The sequence below is a fragment of the Bombina bombina genome, chromosome 1 (assembly GCF_027579735.1).
Source record: "Bombina bombina isolate aBomBom1 chromosome 1, aBomBom1.pri, whole genome shotgun sequence".
Lineage (NCBI taxonomy): Eukaryota > Metazoa > Chordata > Amphibia > Anura > Bombinatoridae > Bombina > Bombina bombina.
Genome location: NC_069499.1, coordinates 1088032327 through 1088053501, shown reverse-complemented (window position 1 = coordinate 1088053501; position 21175 = coordinate 1088032327). Strand labels below are relative to the sequence as shown.

Genomic DNA, 21175 nt, shown 5'->3' with positions numbered 1-21175 from the left:
TTAAAAGCTAAATTTTACTTACAAATGACCAGTGAGTGCTGCCTTTTTTGCATAGTACATACTGTTTTGACATTGCACCCTGGCAGCTGCTACTAAATATATGGGGTGCATTCCTACACAGGACTTTGCCTTATATGTATATATATATATATATATATATATATATATATATATATATATATATATATATATAGTAAAGTAGATGAATTTAAGCACTCACTGGACTTCAGCAATTTGTGAACCAAAAAATGTATTTATTTGTGACGTTTCGGGACCTTAAACGTCCCTTCCTCTGGGTCAGAGGAAGGGACATGTAAGGCACTGAAACATCACAAATACTGTTATTCCTGCAGAGCACCCTGGCAGATGTTTGATGGTGGTGAGAGTGCATATTCCCTTTGAACTTTTGGCCTATATATATGTGCGCCAATTCCTTTTTGTTTGTGTGTGTATATATATATATATATATATATATCGCCAAACAGAAGAGCTTTAATGGGTCGCATCATTCCGAAAACGTTCACATTAAAAAGTGACTATCTTTACTAAGTCCTGGAGTGCTCTTCTGTTTCGCGTATTTGAATTTATGAGCAGCACCCAGGGCATTAACGGTGGTATTTCAGGAGTGTACTTTGTTTGGATTCTATATATATATATATAAAAGCACAGAAACGTCACTAAGATTTAATGCAAAAATATAATAATAAGGCATTGTTTTTTTTCCTAACTTCTATATAAAAATACTTTTTTCTTTTTTTAAGAAAATAATTGTTTTCACTTTAATTTAAAAGTTATTTGCCTGTCCAATTCAGTGTAAATAAATACATTATTTGCTCAAATTGCAACAACATGAGAAAAAAGAAAAAAAAAGGTGTTAGCATGAAACATAACATGAAAGGAATTCAGCAGTATTATGAAATAGAAGCTGCACATTAGGTGAGAGAGTGCAGAATGAGCTAATTATACACACACTAAATGCCAGGGTTTTCTTTTTTTACAATTGAGATTACTAACACAAAACAGAAGAATGACAATTGTACAAAATAGCAAAGCCAGCCTTTGAGGGCAAAGTGAGTAATCAGGACGCAGTTAAAGAGTTTACTTTGGAACCGCTTTTATCTAAGACTTTGGCTGCAGCCTGATATTCCCATGCCAGGAAAACAGCTCTTTAATGAACTCAAAGTACCATTGCACTTTTTTTTTTCTTTTTTTTTTACGTTGGATACACACCAGCTAATTGTGGCTTCTGATTGGTTGAAGATTATTTTCCAGCAAACATTTCAAACACCCAGGGAATATATATATAAATACACATCATTTAAAAATGCTACCTTTTGCAAAGCTTGGAATCTCTTTTGCTGAGAGGTATTTAACCACCCTGTATCATGGCATCAAAAATCAAAGACAGCTGGATGTGGATGTTGCTGAAAAAGAGAAATATAAGTGTCCAGCACAGCATCCCTACCCCTGCAGTATGCGACCTAAAAACTAAAGGGGCACATCTCACCTGCCCTCTTTCTCTGTCTGCCCTACCTGGACCAACAAACTTGCCCATTCTGGGAAGCTTGCTTGACATCTTAAGGAAAGGAGGTCTGAAAAGGCAGCATGAAGCACTGGTAAATACAAGCAGATTCTAACTCTTTTACACACTCCTAGCAATATATATATATATATATATATATATATATATATATATATATATATATATATATATATATATATATATATATATATATATATATATATATATATATATTAATATATATAATTTGTAATAATGTATTAATTTTGTGTTCAAAAGTCAGTGGTACACTTAATATATGAATTATGTGCTTACTATTATATTATATTTACACACATACATGCGCACACACACACCTGCACACATACCGATATATGCACACACACAACACCTACACATGCACACACACACAACACCTACACATGCACACACATACAACACCTACACATGCACACACACACAACACACAACACCTACACATGCACACACACACAACACCTACACATGCACACACACACAACACCTACACATGCACACACACAACACCTACACATGCACACACACACAACACCTACACATGCACACACACACAACACCTACACATGCACACACACACAACACCTACACATGCACACACACACAACACATGCACACACACACAACACCTACACATGCACACATACCAGTGTTCCCCAAAGAAAATTTTGCAAGCCGGGTGGCATTATGAAGAAGTTGGGTGGGGGCAGTGTAATGTTTTCTAATATTATATGATTTTGTGCTATGCAAAGCACACATTACTTGCATAATTTAACATAAATGTATTTAATGATAATTTGTGCAATAAAAATTGAAGATTTTTATTATTGGCTAATTTTTGCTTAATATTGGCAAAATTTTTAGCCAGGTGGTCAGTAAAATCATCTGGGTAGTGCACCTGATGGGGAGAACACTGCCTGCACTTGCACACACACAAATGCACACTAGCACCTACACATAAACACACAAACCTTCACACACACACCTACACATGCACACACAACAAGAACATGGGGTCATTCTCTCAAGTTGAACAGGAGGTAGGTTTAGGAGTGATTTTTATTTACCGAAAGGGTGGTTGATTCCTAGAATTAGCTTGCAGTAGATGAGGTAGGGATAAATACTCTAAAGGATTCAACAATGTCTGGAATATGCATAAGGCTATTCTTAGAATTGATATAGTTTATACATTAGAAGGAAATGTATGCAGACTTTTAGGTCCATTAACATCTATTCTATATGTTCTCTTATAGTGTAGGATTATATAAGACTCCTACACTTCCCTCTAAAGATTAAATACACCACTTACCTGTAAAACATATTTGACAAGCGTCCTATTAGTTATTAAAAAATAATCATTGGGGTAATTTTCTGCTGTACTACAATAAATGTATCTACTGCATGGAAATATCATAAATCACCTTTTATCTTTTCCTTTCCGGGTAGGTTTTTCAGGTATTAAGTATATGATGCTCCATGCAGATCATTGCTCTTAAAGGGACAGTCAAGGCCCAAAAAAACTTTTATTTTTCAAATAGGGCATGTAATTTTAAACAACTTTCCAATTTACTTTTATCACCAATTTTGCTTTGTTCTCTTGGTATTCTAGTTGAGAGCAAACCTAGAAAGGCTCATATGATAATTTCTAAGCCCTTGAAGGCCGCCTCTAATCACATGCTTTTGTATTTGCTTTTCACAGCAGGGGAGAGTAGTTCAGGTAAACCATATAGATAGCATTGTGATCACACCCGTGAGTTGTGGCAGACACTGCACTAATTGGCTAAACTGCAAGTCAATAGATAATAACTAAAAGTCATGTGATTAGGGGCGGTCAGAAGATGCTTAGTACAAAATAAACAGAGATATGCTAACATTATTACACTTCATAAAATAACATAGGGATTATCATGTACAGTTAATGTCAAATTAGTAAGAACACATTATGGAAATGCTGCATTTAAAACAGTGTCATACTGTCATAGTCAAAATATTGTAACAATTTCATTGCCCATATTATTTTGGCATTTTACCCAATCTCACGCATGACCTTGTGTGGGATTTTATTTGCAAGGTCAGGTTAGAGTTAGTCACTTGAATACTGCCTTTAACCCCATTAACAAAACTTTATTTCAAATGCACTTTTTTGATGGTGCTATTTTTAGCACTGCTCAGTGAGGAAATCTAGTAAAAGAAAATAAATAGTAGAAAAGGCATTGTGTGTATTATTTAAAAGCTGTGAATTATAGTTACTAAACTAGTGGACCTCCACCTTTCTTACTTGATGACATCCCAGATTATTTAACTCAAATGACACCTTAACATATTGATTACTGTTTAAATAAAAGAAAAAAAATGTACAATTAATCACTTAATTAAAACAAAATTAAAGGGATAAATTTAGCCACCAATAAGCAAGCATAACCCAGGTTCTGATCCAAAAATGGGCCTGCTCCTTAAAGGGACACTGAACCCAATCTATCTGTGATTCAGATAGAGCATGCTATTTTAAGCAACTTTGTAATTTACTCCTATTATCAATTTTTCTTCGTTCTCTTGCTATCTTTATTTAAAAAGAAGGCATTTAAGCTTTTTTTTTTCAGACTCTGGACAGCACTTTTGTATTGGTGGATGAATTTATCCACCAATCAGCAAGAACAACCCAGGTTGTTCCCCAAAAATAGGCCGGCATCTAAACTTACATTCTTGCATTTCAAATAAAGATACCAAGAGAATGAAGAAAATTTGATAATAGGAGTAAATTAGAAAGTTGCTTAAAATTGCATGGTCTGGCCTCTAGTTATCAAGCCATCAACCTCAAATACGCTGGAATTCCGCAGCGTATTTGTGGCAAGGCTGATTCGCCTAAGTTATCAAGCCCTACAGACCGGCAAAAGTAGAATATAGTGACGTAAGCTTCGATCCGCCGGACTCAGTCCGACACAGATCGATTCTTACGTCACTCCAGATGTTCTGAATGCAAGTTCGGCACAATCTGACTACTTTTGGAAGTTATCAAATGACTACCAGGTACGCTCGGCACTTTTCCGGCCCAGCGTACCTGGTTTTCAATCCGCCGCCCTCGAGGCAGTGGATCCCATAGGAATCAATGGGAGTCTGACAATAGAGAAAGTTTATGTTCGCTGCTGCCCGATATCCTATTGATTCCTATGGGAGCTGTCTACACCTAACACCCTAACATGTACCCCAAGTCTAAACACCCCTAATCTGCCCCCCTACACCGCCGCAACTAAATAAAGTTATTACCCCCTAAACTGCCGCTCCCGGACCCCGCCGCAACTATAATAAATATGTTAACACCTAAACCGCCGCTCCCGGACCCCACCGACACCTACATAATACCTATTAACCCCTATCCTGCCCCCCTATACCGCCGCCACCTATAATAAATTTATTAACCCCTATCCTGCCGATCCCATACCCCGCCGCAACTAAATCAATTGTTTAACTCCTAAACCGCCGCTCCCGGCCGCCACCTATATTAAACTTATTAACCCCTAATCTGCCCCCCCTACACCGTCGCCACCTATAATAAATTTATTAACCCCCTATCCTGCCCCTCCTATACCGCCGCCATCTATATTAAACTAATTAACCCCTAAACCTATATCTAACACTAACCCTAACACCCCCCTAACTTAAATATTATTTTAATAAATCTAAATAAAAATTAATCTTATTAACTAAATTAATCCTATTTAAAACTAAATACTAGGATTTATATTTATTTTACAGGCAACTTTGTATTTATTTTAACTAGGTAAAATAGTTATTAAATAGTTATTAACTATTTAATAACCACCTAGCTAAAATAAATCCAAAATTACCTGTAAAATAAATCCTAACCTAAGTTACAATTAAACCTAACACTACACTATCATTAAATTATTTAAATTAATTAACTACAAGTAGCTACAATTAAATACAATTAAATAAACTAAACTAAAGTACAAAACCCCCCCACTAAATTACAGAAAATAAAAAAAGATTACAAGAATTTTAAACTAATTACACCTAATCTAAGCCCCCTAATAAAATAATAATAAAAAATAATAAAAGTCCCTACCCTATACTAAATTACAAAGTAACCAGCTCTTTTACCAGCCCTTAAAAGGGCTTTTTGCGGGGCATGCCCCAAAGTTATCAGCTCTTTTGCATGTAAAAAAAAATACAACCCCCCCAACATTAAAACCCACCACCCACATACCCCTACTCTAAACCAAACCCCCCTTAAATAAACCTAACACTACCCCCCTGAAGATCTCCCTACCTTGAGTCGTGTTCACCCAGCCGGGCCGAAGTCATCATCCAAGGGGCGCTGAAGATGTCTTCCATCCGATAGAAGTCTTCATCCAGGCGGCGTCTTCAATCTTCATCCATCCGGAGCGGAGCCATCTTCAAAGCAGCCGACGCGGAGCCATCCTTCTTTACCGACGCCTACTCGCCGAATGAATATTCCTTTAAGTGATGTCATCCAAGATGGCGTCCCTCAAATTCCGATTGGCTGATAGGATTCTATCAGCCAATAGGAATTAAGGTAGGAAAAATCTGATTGGCTGATCAGATGATTTCTGAAAAATCTGATTGGCTGATTTCGGGGTTAATTAGTTTAATATAGATGGCGGCGGTATAGGGGGGGCAGATTAGGGGTTAATAAGTTTAATATAGGTGGCGGCGGGGTCCGGGAGCGGCGGTTTAGGGGTTAAACAATTTATTTAGTTGCGGCGGGGTACGGGATCGGCAGGATAGGGGTTAATAAATTTATTATAGGTGGCGGCGGTATAGGGGGGCAGGATAGGGGTTAATAGGTATTATGTAGGTGGCGGCTGGGTCCGGGAGCGGCGGTTTAGGGGTTAATAAGTTTATTAGAGTGGCGGTGGGCTCCGGGAGCGGTGGTTTAGGGGTTAACATGTTTAATATAGTTGCGGCGGGCTCTAGGAGCGGCGGTTTAGGGTTAATAACTTTATTTATTTCCAGGGGGCTCCAGGGGTGGCGGTATAGGGGGTAGAACCGTATAGTATAGTGTAAGTGCTTAGTGACAGCTTATCAATAAAGCTGTGAAAAAGCCAAAGAGCAGCGAGATCGGATGAGTGATAACTATCACAGTCCGCTGCTCATCGCCCCGTACTTGGTGCACAGCTTTTTGACAGCTTTTTTGATAACTTTGGCGAGCGTATTCAGGTCCGCAGTGGCGATGTGAGGCGAGCTTAGGCGGGCGTATTGGGGCCGGCGATGGCAGGTACGTACGGAGCTTGATAACTAGAGGCCTCTATCTGAATCACAAAAGAAAAAAATTGGGTTCAGTGTCCCTTTAACTTTACATTCCTGTTTTTCAAATAAAGATAGCAAAAAAACAAAGAAAAAATGATAAGGAGGGACCCCTTGAAAATGAAATGTAAATATATTGCACATTTATATTGTATATTTAAAATATGATATTGTTTCTTGTTTTGTCCATCTACTTGAGACTAGGATGCGGAATACATTTTTCTTTATCTAATATAACTATATCCAATGGAAAAATAACTAAGTTCTTATATAAATAAAAGGAGGATAGTGTAGTAGGTCTACTATATTTAACATCTTAGGTGTAATATCTTTAGGGTGAGTAATACATGTATTGTGTTTATCTTGATACCTTTGTATAGCACACATGTATAAATGGCTTATGTTATATATGTTATAACATACTATACTTACACTGTTAATAATGTGAGCTAAATGTACTATGCTTTATTTTTCTTTGTAAATACTACTTATCCTCAATAAAATATAAATAACTAAGAAAAAAGAAAAAAAAAATTGATAATAGGAGTAAATTAGAAAGTTGCTTAAAATTGCATGCTCTATCTGAATCACGAAAGAAAAAATTTGGGTTCAGTGTCCCTTTAACTTTACATTCCTGCTTTACAAATAAAGATAGCAAAAGAACAAAGTAAAAATGATAATAGGAGTAAATTAGAAAGTTGCTTAAAATTGTATGATCTATCTGAATCATAAAAGAAAAAAAATAAGTTTAGTATCTCTTTAACCTATAGCAACAAATCCTTATTATAATCTCAAATAGATTTTCTCACTTAAAACATAAGCAGTAAACGTATCTGCCTCTCTCAGACAGGCATCGTTACACGTTAGGGCGCCCTTAGGCTAACAACAGTTTGCTAACTTTACAGCACAGATTTACTCTACGTGAATTGCTAAATATACTGTATATGATGAATGTCAGGGAGAAATTATTTATGTATAAATATGAATCAGATTTAATGGAATGCAACTTGTATTTCTTCAATATTTTCTAAGGCTGGTTACCACAAGCAGTTTGGGAAGATATTTCGCATGAAGCTTGGTTCATTTGACTCTGTCCATATTGGGGCACCCTCTCTTCTAGAAGCTCTCTATAGAGAAGAAAGTAATTATCCAAAGAGACTCGAGATCAAACCATGGAAAGCTTACAGAGATTTTAGGAATGAGGCATATGGACTCCTGATATTGTAAGTAAAATGTGCAGATACAATACTTATACTCAGTATATCTTGTTGAAAATAGCAGTTTAAAGGGCCAGTCAACACCAAAATTATTATTATTTAAGAAGATGGATAACACCTTTACTACCCATTCCCTAGCTTTGCACAACCAACATTGTTATATTAATATACTTTATAAAATGTAACCTTTAAATTTCTGCCTGTTTCTAAGCCACTACAGACAACCTCTTATCACATGCTTTTTTATTAGCTTTTCACAACGGGAGACTGCTAGTTGATGTGGGCCATTTAGATAACATTGTGCTCTTTCCCATGGAGTTGTGCATGAACTGCACTAATTCTCTAAAATGCAAATAAATAAAAAAAGTAATGTGATTAGGGGACTGTCAGAAGAGCCTTAGATACAAGGTAATCACAGAGGTAAAAAGTATATTAATATAACAGTGATGGTTATGCAAAACTGGGGAATTGGTAATAAAGGGATCATCTATCTTTTTAAACAATAACAATTCTGGAGTAGACTGTCCCTTTAATGTTAAAAAGGATGCTGTGCACTATGCATATGGAAGAGGAGCAATTTAAAAGGGCACTCAACACCTTGTAATTATAAGTAATTTTCCTTGACTTTCTATAGAATAAAAAATCAGCTAGGTCTAAACATTTTTAAAACATTTTAACATATTGTTTGCTGCAATTATTTTTCACTTACCAAAATCCACTCACCATTTGCCTTATTTGGAGTCAATCCAGGCTTTAGTCTGTATCTGACAAGGCTAGGCACAGCCGTTATTTTAGTATAACGCATATTGTTTTGCAGTTCTTATCTGCTAAAGCCAATTAGTGAAATATATGTAGAAGGGTTAGCCTTGAAAAGTCTACAGGGTGCACTTCCAGCTGTGAGAATTAATTACTTCAAAAAGTGCAAAATGCTGAAAGTATTGTACAAAATTATTTTGCCACACATAAATAAACATTTTGGGCCAGATTACAAGTGGAGCACAAAATTGCACTTTCGCAAATGCGATATTTGCGATCCATTCAAAATACCAGCATACCCAATTGTACACTGGTATTTTAAGTGGCCCACAAAACGAACATAACCTCGCTTTCGCATTGCTAGAAGCTATGCGCTCAATAGAGTGTGCTTCCATAGACTCGCATGGGAGCCTTATTCTCATGCCTGTAATGGCTGGTTATTTATTGCACGCCCGCAAAAGGGCGAATTTGGCCATTTGCGGGTGCACAATAAATTTGCGCTCCACTTGTAATCTAGCCCTTTATATTAAAGTCTCAAGGTGTTTACTGTCCCTTTAATATATTAAAATGTTTTACCATGAAAATAAGTTAAGAAAGCAGGAAATGCTCAGTGAATAATATGGAAAACTCCTAAAGCTTTTTTGGTAACTAGAAACAGGTCTTCAAAAACCTCACAAGAAAAAAAGTCAGTTTATTCAGCATATTTTTTCAAATTAATTTAACACATATTAAAATACTGTATCCCCTTTTAGTTTGACCAAAGAAAATAAAAATTGTGTACAGTATAGGGTATTGTTTCACAAAGAGGCATTTTATGAAAAACTAGACAGTTTACCAAGTCTAAAAATATGCTGTGTAGAAGGTGATATTAATGAAAAACGATGCCATAGTCACAACAGTTTTCCTTTAACCAAGTTAAGTTGGAGGTTATTTATTTCTGCAGACAGCATCTAGTTTGCAAATGGTTTGTGTATAAGCCACCATTTTTTTCCTGTTTTTTTAATAAAACCTATAACTTTGAAAATGCTCATAATATCAGCTTATGATCCTAAATATTTTATGAGATGGGTAGGGGCGAACTCTTCTGTTTGAGATTTCCATCAACATCTGCTGGTTGGCACTCAAGTCTTATGAAACATTAAATATGTTATGACAAGCAAGAGCCTAATAAAACTGTTTCAGATGATGCTTCATTGAATCATTTCTTCCCTTCTTAGTCATAAGATAAATAAATGGAATTTATTTCACAGACATCAATCAAGTGCATCCCGCTGGGAAATATTCAAATACATGCAAATGTCAGAGGGACCAAAAATATGATTTACTGAAAAACAATCTTGTTATTTATTTACTTTTATTAATGGAAAGTCTTTTTATTTTTATTAAACTCGTTTAAGGTAATACAGGTCAAACCGTTTTGCAGTATTAATTGAAAAGGATTTTATTTTTGTTACCGTATTTATAAATTGCATTAGCTTGATATTTCCCTAGATTATTAAATGAACTGTAGTAAATTCCTTTGAGAGCCATTAGTCATTTGTTAATAACACAAGCCCCGGACTAACAGTATTGTTTCAAGTGATAGATGAGAAAGTCAGTTTTAAAAATATTTTAAATAAGGAAAACATAAAACAATCTAACTTAATTTAATAATGTATGGAATTACATTACTGTAGTCTTGCAACACCAGCCAAGCTGTTATAGTTAATCACAATACAAAGTTAAAAGTATAATTGTAAAATAGTCATATACCGTATTAGGTGAACATTTTTTATCAAATTGTGTTGTATGTAGGTAGTGCAGGCAGTTTTTAATTGTAGAGGTTGGGTAAACAATTAGGGCCAGATTACAAGTTGAGCTCAAAATATCGCTTCGGCAAAATCGATATTTGCACAGAATACCAGCGCACACAGGAATATCCAACATATTATATTTATTTAATAATATGTCAAACAACCCACACACGACAATTTTAGCCCCTTATAACTGCTTCATGCAGTTACTTTATTAAAAAATAAAGATGCTAGAAAATTAACCAGAGGTCAGACCTCTGGTTAATTTTAGAAGCGCTAATTGCTACCTCAAACTCGTAGTAGCAATAACCAGCCACTTGTAATAGCTGGTTATTTATCGTGCACCTGCAAATGGGCGAATTTGCCCGTTTGCAGGCATGTGATAAATTAGTGCTCCATTTGTAATCTAGCCCTTAATAAGTATATAGCAGATTTAGTGGATCCAAAAAAAATAATTGATTTACATTTCTCTTGTCTATTAGTCTTGCTTTCTGAGTATATGGTTATGCCTATAGTTCTATGGTGCTATGCAAAGAGATATTGCTAAAACTTCCACACTGTTGTAAATGCTAATCTGGGAAAGTCATGACCATATATCAAGAGGGATTGGTGGTTTAATTTGAACTATCTAGCAATAAAGATGTGTAAATATTAACAATTATATGATCCTTTAATATTTTATGATGTGTTATTGTGTCTGGCTGTGTTGTTGTCACATATATGTTGACACAGTTTGCAGAGTGATTTGTTGCATTGTACAGTGCCATTCTGTGTAAGCTTCTGTTCTGTGGTTAATTTGCTGCGGACCAATCTCTGTCTCAGGTTAGGCGGTTGTTTGAATGCTAGTATGGGGGGGGTTCAGGAAATATTTTTTTGAGTGTGGGGTCCTCTGAAATTAGTGGTTGGAGCTCTTTTATAATCTTGCGTACTCCTTCCAGAGTAGAGTTGTACGTGACTTGGTTTGGTTTTCCTTTTTTCCTTTTCTTTGTATTGTAGGAGCCTTACCCGTGGTGTTTTTAGGGCAGATTTTATTTTTTTAGATATTGTCCTTTCCTTGTAGCCCTTTTGCCTAAATGTCTCTGCTGACATGTATATATATATTTTATATATATATATATATATATATACTGTATACATAATTTACCTGTTTGCGGGCGCGTTATAAACTGTATATCTATCTATTATATATATATATATATATATATATATATATATATATATATATTGTTAAATTGCCTGGTTAACTAAAGTACTTTATGTTTTCCTATACTAGTCATTTAAGGACAAGTGTATGAGAATCTACCAGCGTTTGTTATCAGCAGCCATCGCATTTCAAACAAAGCTTCAAACAAAAAGTGCTTAATTTTCCCTTTTCTCCTCATTTATATCTAGAGAAGGAAAGGACTGGCAGAGGGTTAGAAGTGCATTTCAACAGAAGCTAATGAAGCCAACAGAAGTTGGAAAATTAGATACAAAAATCAATGAGGTAATTACATTGACATACTAAATGTGCTCTTCCTCTAATTTATCAATGTTATTGTCCAAGAGCACTGCCAATTATGGACAAACTTATTATTTGATAGCATAGCTACACAACTAAATGTACAACAGATAAAGACAGAACTAGGTATGCAAGTGCTGCACATTTTATACACCCAAACAGCAGAAACAAAATACTATAGATGATGACCAGAGCGTGATTCCCAATGCCAACACCCTAGGCATTGACTAATCAGAGTTTTCATGCCTTCACAAATCACTGATTCCCTCTTTGTACACAGTCCATTCCCAGCTCACAAACATAAGTCACCTAAACAAGAGCCTATTCATCTGTCTCTACAGTCTCGCTATCATCAGTAGCCAAAGATGCAAAATAAATAAATCAAATAATTGGGAATGGAGAAGAATCTTTTATAATTTGACCAGCTCAGAGCCATTTCTCAGAGAGGGGGCAAACTTTCAAGATTCAGATAGAGCACGCATTTTTAAACAACTTTCCAATTTACTTCTATCACTACAGTTTCTTCATTCTCTTGGTATCCTTTTTGGAAAGCATACATCAGTAGGCATACATCGGAGCAGCAATGCATTAGTGGGAGCTAGCTGCTGATTAGTGGCTGCACATATATGCCTCTTGTTATGGGTTCACCAATCTGTTCAGCTAGCTCCCATATACGCATTGATATTCCTGAGTCTATTCTTTAACAAAGGATACCAATTGAACAAAGCAAATGTATTTATAGAAGAAAATGTAAAAGTTGCTTAAAAATCAATGCTCTATCTAAATCATGAATATTTAATTTTGCCTATTTTGTCCCTTTAAGATATAATACAGCACAAAATAACTCTACGTGGAGCTTGTTTTTGAAATGGTGAGTACTTAGTGGACTGGAAATCTGAATTGATCAGAGGATCGGTATGTTTTGTCTCATTCACACAATACCTTTCTGAAAAGACATTCTGGCAAAAAACAAAAACATGCATACATTTATATGGAAACTGAAGAAATTGCTCTGCCAAAATTTGGATTACTTAGTTACTGCTTCTTCGGTTGCAGGATGTCTAGAACTTTTTGTGTTTGTTTTTAGTAACAGTTCATGCAGTGCCGTTGGTTATCATATACTAAAGAACTTCACTAGAGAAAATATTTTGCAAACTGTGGAAAATGTTAATGCTACAATAAAATATTCTAACTATAATATTTACTCATATTGGTTTTTTTTTCAGGTTTTGGTTGATTTTATGAAGCGACTTGACAGCATCTGTGACAAAAATGGAAAAATTGAAGATCTGTATTGTGAGCTGAATAAATGGTCACTAGAAAGTAAGATTCTAAAGATTTTGGAACATTTATGGAAAAAAAGACATATAGCTCATGAAGAAAATATGTTTTATGAAAAGTACATTTATTAAAAGCACATGTCCGCCGTACATCGATAAATGCAGACAGCATACGCTGTCAGCATTTATCATTTGCACAAGCAGTTCTTGTGCAAATGCCGCCCCCTGCAGATTCGCGTCCAATCGGCCGTTAGCCGGGGGTGTCAATGAGCCCGTTCGTATAGGATCGGGCGGATTGATGTCTGCAGCCTCAGAGCAGGCGGACCAGTTATGGAGCAGCGGAAATAGGGGCATCAAGGTCCATTCGGAGCTTGATAATTCGGCCTCTTTGTATTCACATTAAGAAAGAAAATCCCTCATGACAATGTTATAAAGTATATTCTGTATATGCAGATTGTAAATAAGCGAGAACATTTAGGGCTCCATTTATTAAGCAGCGGATGCGGCTTCGGAACCCCATTGTTTCAGGTCCGCCTGAAACAGAAGTTAAGAAGCAGCGGTCGTAAGACTTCTCCGCCACCTTAAAGGGATGATTGAGGGCCCCTGCTAGCGGCCAATTGGCCACCAGTGAGCAGGGGGCGGCATTGCACAAGCATTTCATCAGAAATGCTTGTGCAATGTTAAATCCCGACAGCGTATGCTACAGTGAATCATGTCCGCTCACCCTTTAATAAATCTACCCCCTGGTGTTAGAAATGAAAGCTATAGGTGTACAAACTGGCCTAGATCATGTTAAAAATTCATTGAGCGTCACTTAACCTGTAGTTGTATGAGGTGTTTAATACATGATATCTGACATATGAAATATGAGCTGCAAGCAATGCTGGGAAAAAAAATTACAATCACAATGCTTCAGAAAAATGTTGCAAAGGGTTTATGTAAATGTCTGTAATTGTAAAATATTTGCACGTCTGTATTGTTAGGGTAAAATAGCCTGAATAAAACAAAAGGTGTCTCTAGGAGCTGGCCGTGAGCGTTCCAAACGTGACTGTGTTTTTCCACCTAGGCTTTGGCCCAGCAAGTGTAATTCACAGTCTCTATTACCATTGCAAAGTATCTTGTGTCTCAGTTGTGTCTCATTATTTCAAAGCTGACAAAGCTGTGTCATTTTTATTGGTTTATTCTCTTCAGCTGGTTTTAAGTTTGTTTTTTGCCTATGTTAGTGTGAATTATTTTATGGAGGTAGATACTTTTTTTAAATTAGTTTGTTCTGTAAGTTTTTTGTAATGTCAGTGTCTTTTACAGTGTAGCTTGTACTTTGTGCTGACAAGTGACACACATCTACACACACACACATACTCCTACATACATCTCTACACACACAAACCTACACATATCTACACACACACACACACACACCCTAAACACACACAAACTCCTACACACATCTTTACACACACAAACCTACACACATCTACTCACACACATCCCTACACACATACATACTCCTACACACATCTCTAAACACACAAACCTACACACATCTACACACACACACCTAAACACACACATACTCCTACACACATCTCTACACACACAAACCTACACACATCTACTCACACACACCCCTACACACATACACATCCCTATACACACACTCCTACAAACATTTACACACATATTCACACACAAACCTATATATATATATATATATATATATATATATATATATATATATACATACACCCACACCCACACATAAACACACACACCCTACATGCCTGCACCCCTATACACTCCTACACACACACACAAACAGCTACAAGCATCTACACTCACCTATTCACCTGCACTCCTACACATATCTACACACACAGACACTCATAAATATACACACTGCAGTGACATAGAGATATAGAGATAGACACACCTACACAGATACACAGGCACAAACATATATGTTGATACAAAGATAAACACAAATACAGTACAACTATAGATAAACTGTACAAATATTATAGAGATAAATACACCTACACATATACACAGGTAGGTAAATACAGATATGCAAACACAGCATGCACAAATACACAGAGACAAACTAAAGTAAAATATATATATTTTAAGGGTTTAGCCAGGATTTATTTACCATAATAGGAACTGTGCTGAAAACAATTCTAATGGCTAAATTTATTTTACTGGAAGAAGGAACTGCCATTATTAGTAAAGGTCTTCTTTCAAGAAGTATTTTACATAGAACAAAGAGCTCACATGGATCAATGCTTTTCTGTGTATCTCCAGAGAGAATGAGAGCAAATTGTCTTAGGTCATGCAGAGAAGACTCTGAAGGCATGATTATATTACTTATATTAACACTTTTGAGACTATTTGCTTTATGAATTTCCAACAGAAATAACACAATAATGGTTCAAATTAAAAAATGACTCAAAAATTACTGAAATATATAAAACACTTCAACTAAATGAAAACCTAGTACATATTCACCCATCTTTTTACTTTAGAAAATGCAAGTATGTTGGGTAACTTGGGTATATTAACAGTGGTACAAAATCTGAAAGTTGACTGTTCTTTAAATACATGTCAGATGTAAAGTCTTCCTTTGCTACCAACTTGCATATCTCAGACCAGTTTTAAAAAATATTTCTGAAAAGTCAACTATCCATATGCAACAAACATGCGGCCAACTTCAAGTCAGTTCAATTTCAATTTGCCGCCAACTTCAGTTTAATTTCAAGTCAGGTATTTCAAGTAGCACACCTAACTATAGAGTATTTAGCAAATACAGTTGACAATCATTATATACAGCAATTTACATAAAGAGAATGAGATAACTAAATATATTTTTTTACATATTTTTTTTTTTAAATTTATTCCAATTTACATACAGTTATACTGTACAGTTATTTAAAAAAATAATCATGCACATTTTAAAGACCATTTACTTATTTATTTTTAGTTAAGAATTTTAAAAATAAAATACAAAGCCAGTTAAAAGTAGTTTGTTTTGCTTGAAGTCATTTTTAACCTTTGCACTGTTTGTAGTCAGAGCAAACTTGGTTAAAAGCAACAAAAAATCTTTATTTACAAGTCAGTTAAACTTTATACTTTTACAAACAATAATAGTTGTTTATGTTTTTAAACATGGTGACTTTCTGAGTTTGACTGACTTCTGCTGACTTTTACCTCTGTATTTTTAGAAATGCCTGAGTGTATTCCGCTTTAATCCTGTACAACACCAAAAATTATCAAAACACTACATATAATAATGTGTATTGCAAACATATTCTTCTATATTTTTTGTTTATTACACCAGTATTGCTAGGTAAACAAAGCTATAACCCTTGCTTGGTGTAATTTAGAATATACATGGATTCAAGCACATAAATAATAAGTATGTAGATAGCATACCCAATACAATGTATTTTATATTTGCATTTTTATGTACAAATGTATTCCTTTTCACATTTTCCTTATATGGTATAAAAGTGGTAATACTTGACTCATCTCTGGATTTCAGGTATCTGTCTTGTTCTCTATGAAAAAAGGTTTGGATTTTTGCAGCCCAATTTAGGAGAAGAAGCTCATAACTTCATAACAGCTATCAAAACAGTAAGAACTGAATTTACATTATTATAGATGCATTGAGTTCAGGGCCTATTTTAAGGACATTTTCTCACTGCACTTTATATCAAGAATTCTGCCCTATATTATTGAATGTATATTATGTAGCAAGGGCCGCTTTTAGCATTTGCATGGCCCTGAGCAAGACAAATTTGTGTGGCACCTCAGCCCAGTGCCCTTAATTCGCTTCCACGGCCGCCTGTATATCCTGTCCCCTGTAGGGCCCAAACCTATCTTGACATTCAGTATTACCTATATAAATAAAATCACTATATATAACTCCTCCTGATGCCATAAACACTTCTTTATAAACTATATACAGAATGTTCATTAAACCTTTCCATTTCCTCATGTCAGATTTTGTGGGCCCCCTCGCGACCTCCCCAAAGGGCAGACCCGATGACATGTTTTTGTTCAAAATAAGATATATTTAAGAAACAGTATTAAATGACAGTTGTTTCAAAAATTGATGATATGTATGTCACATAAAGCTTTACAAACAGTGTTCTACATATAGGAGTCAAATAAAGAAATTATACATTATTTTATACAGGTATCTTTTTATGTCTACTTAAAAGGACATAATGGTATATTGGGTCATATTTTATGTTACCTTAAGCTGTGTGATATGCTAAACCTTTTTTTATATAAATGTGTGTGTGTGTATATATATATATATATATATATATATATATATACAGGGAGTGCAGAATTATTAGGCAAATTAGTATTTTGACCACATCATCCTCTTTATGCATGTTGTCTTACTCCAAGCTGTATAGGCTCGAAAGCCTACTACCAATTAAGCATATTAGGTGATGTGCATCTCTGTAATGAGAAGGGGTGTGGTCTAATGACATCAACACCCTATATCAGGTGTGCATAATTATTAGGCAACTTCCTTTCCTTTGGCAAAATGGGTCAAAAGAAGGACTTGACAGGCTCAGAAAAGTAAAAAATAGTGAGATATCTTGCAGAGGGATGCAGCACTCTTAAAATTGCAAAGCTTCTGAAGCGTGATCATCGAACAATCAAGCGTTTCATTCAAAATAGTCAACAGGGTCGCAAGAAGCGTGTGGAAAAACCAAGGCGCAAAATAACTGCCCATGAACTGAGAAAAGTCAAGCGTGCAGCTGCCAAGATGCCACTTGCCACCAGTTTGGCCATATTTCAGAGCTGCAACATCACTGGAGTGCCCAAAAGCACAAGGTGTGCAATACTCAGAGACATGGCCAAGGTAAGAAAGGCTGAAAGACGACCACCACTGAACAAGACACACAAGCTGAAACGTCAAGACTGGGCCAAGAAATATCTCAAGACTGATTTTTCTAAGGTTTTATGGACTGATGAAATGAGAGTGAGTCTTGATGGGCCAGATGGATGGGCCCATGGCTGGATTGGTAAAGGGCAGAGAGCTCCAGTCCGACTCAGATGCCAGCAAGGTGGAGGTGGAGTACTGGTTTGGGCTGGTATCATCAAAGATGAGCTTGTGGGGCCTTTTCAGGTTGAAGATGGAGTCAAGCTCAACTCCCAGTCCTACTGCCAGTTTCTAGAAGACACCTTCTTCAAGCAGTGGTACAGGAAGAAGTCTGCATCCTTCAAGAAAAACATGATTTTCATGCAGGACAATGCTCCATCACACGCGTACAAGTACTCCACAGCGTGGCTGGCAAGAAAGGGTATAAAAGAAGAAAATCTAATGACATGGCCTCCTTGTTCACCTGATCTGAACCCCATTGAGAACCTGTGGTCCATCATCAAATGTGAGATTTACAAGGAGGGAAAACAGTACACCTCTCTGAACAGTGTCTGGGAGGCTGTGGTTGCTGCTGCACGCAATGTTGATGGTAAACAGATCAAAACACTGACAGAATCCATGGATGGCAGGCTTTTGAGTGTCCTTGCAAAGAAAGGTGGCTATATTGGTCACTGATTTGTTTTTGTTTTATTTTTGAATGTCAGAAATGTATATTTGTGAATGTTGAGATGTTATATTGGTTTCACTGGTAAAAATAAATAATTGAAATGGGTATATATTTGTTTTTTGTTAAGTTGCCTAATAATTATGCACAGTAATAGTCACCTGCACACACAGATATCCCCCTAAAATAGCTAAAACTAAAAACAAACTAAAAACTACTTCCAAAAATATTCAGCTTTGATATTAATGAGTTTTTTGGGTTCATTGAGAACATGGTTGTTGTTCAATAATAAAATTAATCCTCAAAAATACAACTTGCCTAATAATTCTGCACTCCCTGTATATATATATATATATAAATAACTCATTGTGTAGTTCATTAACAAATCTAGACAGGCCCAGAGGCTTGTTTTCCCACAGAAATCATCTGAATTACATTGTTTTCAATGCAGCAAAGGATTCTGGGTAAGATATGCAAATTAAGTGCACAATGACACACCTGAATCACTGTACTAATCACTGTACTAACCCTAGCTAAGTTTATAAGCTGTGTGAACAGCGATACTTTGGCGTAAAGGGAACCTGCTGAAAAGCAGACTGAAGTAAAAAGGTGTGTCATTGTGTACTTAATTTGCATATCTTACCCAGAATCCTTTGCTGCATTGGAAACAATGTAATTCAGAGGTTTTCTGTGGGAAAACAAGCCTCTGGGCCTGTCTAGATGTGTTAATGAACTACACAATGAGTTATTTTTCTATATTTTGTGCGTAGTAAAGGATTTTAAACTCGCCTTTTATCTCCCCTAATTTAAAATGTTGTATTCTGCCTGCAATCAACTTCACCCAGTGGTGATTCTAACCTTCTCCCAGCGTATGAGTGGCAAAAACCACGAAACAGTCTATCCTGGGATGGTTAGGACTCACTGTACTAACCCTAGCTAAGTTTATAAGCTGTGTGAACAGCGATACTTTGGCGTAAAGGGAACCTGCTGAAAAGCAGACTGAAGTAAAAAGGTGTGTCATTGTGTACTTAATTTGCATATCTTACCCAGAATCCTTTGCTGCATTGGAAACAATGTAATTCAGAGGTTTTCTGTGGGAAAACAAGCCTCTTGGCCTATCTAGATTTGTTAATGAACTACACAATGAGTTATTTTTCTATATTTTGTGCGTAGTGGAGGATTTTAAACTCGCCTTTTATTTCCCCCTAATTTTTTTCAGATGATGGGTACTTTTGGATTGATGATGGTGACACCAGTTGAGTTACACAAAAGCTTAAATACAAAAATATGGAAAGACCACACTCATGCATGGGATCACATATTCAAAACAGGTAAAAACAGTTTTGTGTTCAGTTGGCTCTAATCCACTCCAGAACTAAGAAAACTCATATAAATTGGTTTAGACAAGGTTTTAGAGATTATTTACCCTTAAAGGGTCCTGTAAACAAGCAAATTGAGCACCCTTTGTTTTAAAGAACTCTGTTGTAAAGGCAGCTATATCACTTCTTGTATGAAGTTGCAAAATGTTTTTTTAGATTTGTGTAAATAGTATACTCCTTTGTATAATGATAACTTCAGAATTATTGAGTGTTCTTAATATCATTTAATTGCATGCTTAACCCACACAAAATATTTAATTATATTTTGCAAGAAATGGCTCTTTCAATGGCTAAAGAACATACTTAGATGTCATACCTAATGTCCTAATCAACCTTTGAGAATCCTAAAACACAGTAGCTGAACAAATGATTACTTAAAAAATGCATTTATGAGCCTCACAAAATGACCCACACCCCCCCCCCCCTCTCTCAGTCTGACTGTCTTGCATTCAGGAGTATTTCTGTTCTTTAAAGGGTCAGTTTACTCAGTTAAGTCAGATATTTACCAGTACTAACAATTATATAAAAGTAAATATGGTTGCCAAAACTTTGGTAGAAGAATTTTAAAAGTTTATATTGTCCTCTTTTATTTTGTATCCAGATCCATTATACACAGTATTCCTAGGATGCCCTTATAAAAGGGCTTGGCAAAGAATAGCCTGTAGCACCCACCACCATTACCACCAATCAAAAGGAGTTATGCAAAACAACTCTTTATTATAGAGGGAAAGCTATTCCTAAAAAAAGAAGGAAGAACAAAAAAGATAACTTTGTGTCTGCATATTATGTTTCCCCAGATAATAAGCCACCATATTTGCTAAAATGAAACCAGTATATTTTA

At 35.8% G+C, this 21175-nt stretch overlaps 1 protein-coding gene across 1 annotated transcript in view; it reads left to right on the top strand.

Annotated features, from left to right (window-relative positions):
* The first annotated feature begins 1086 nt into the window (after positions 1–1086).
* Positions 1087–21175, top strand: part of LOC128641994 (1,25-dihydroxyvitamin D(3) 24-hydroxylase, mitochondrial) — a 53435-nt gene continuing 33346 nt past the window's right edge. The window contains exons 1-6 of the mRNA XM_053694661.1: positions 1087–1616; positions 7877–8067; positions 12003–12096; positions 13338–13434; positions 16930–17021; positions 20175–20286. Of these exons, the coding sequence (XP_053550636.1) occupies positions 1386–1616; positions 7877–8067; positions 12003–12096; positions 13338–13434; positions 16930–17021; positions 20175–20286 (817 nt within the window). The 5' untranslated portion in view covers positions 1087–1385. The remainder of the gene's footprint in view (positions 1617–7876; positions 8068–12002; positions 12097–13337; positions 13435–16929; positions 17022–20174; positions 20287–21175) is intronic.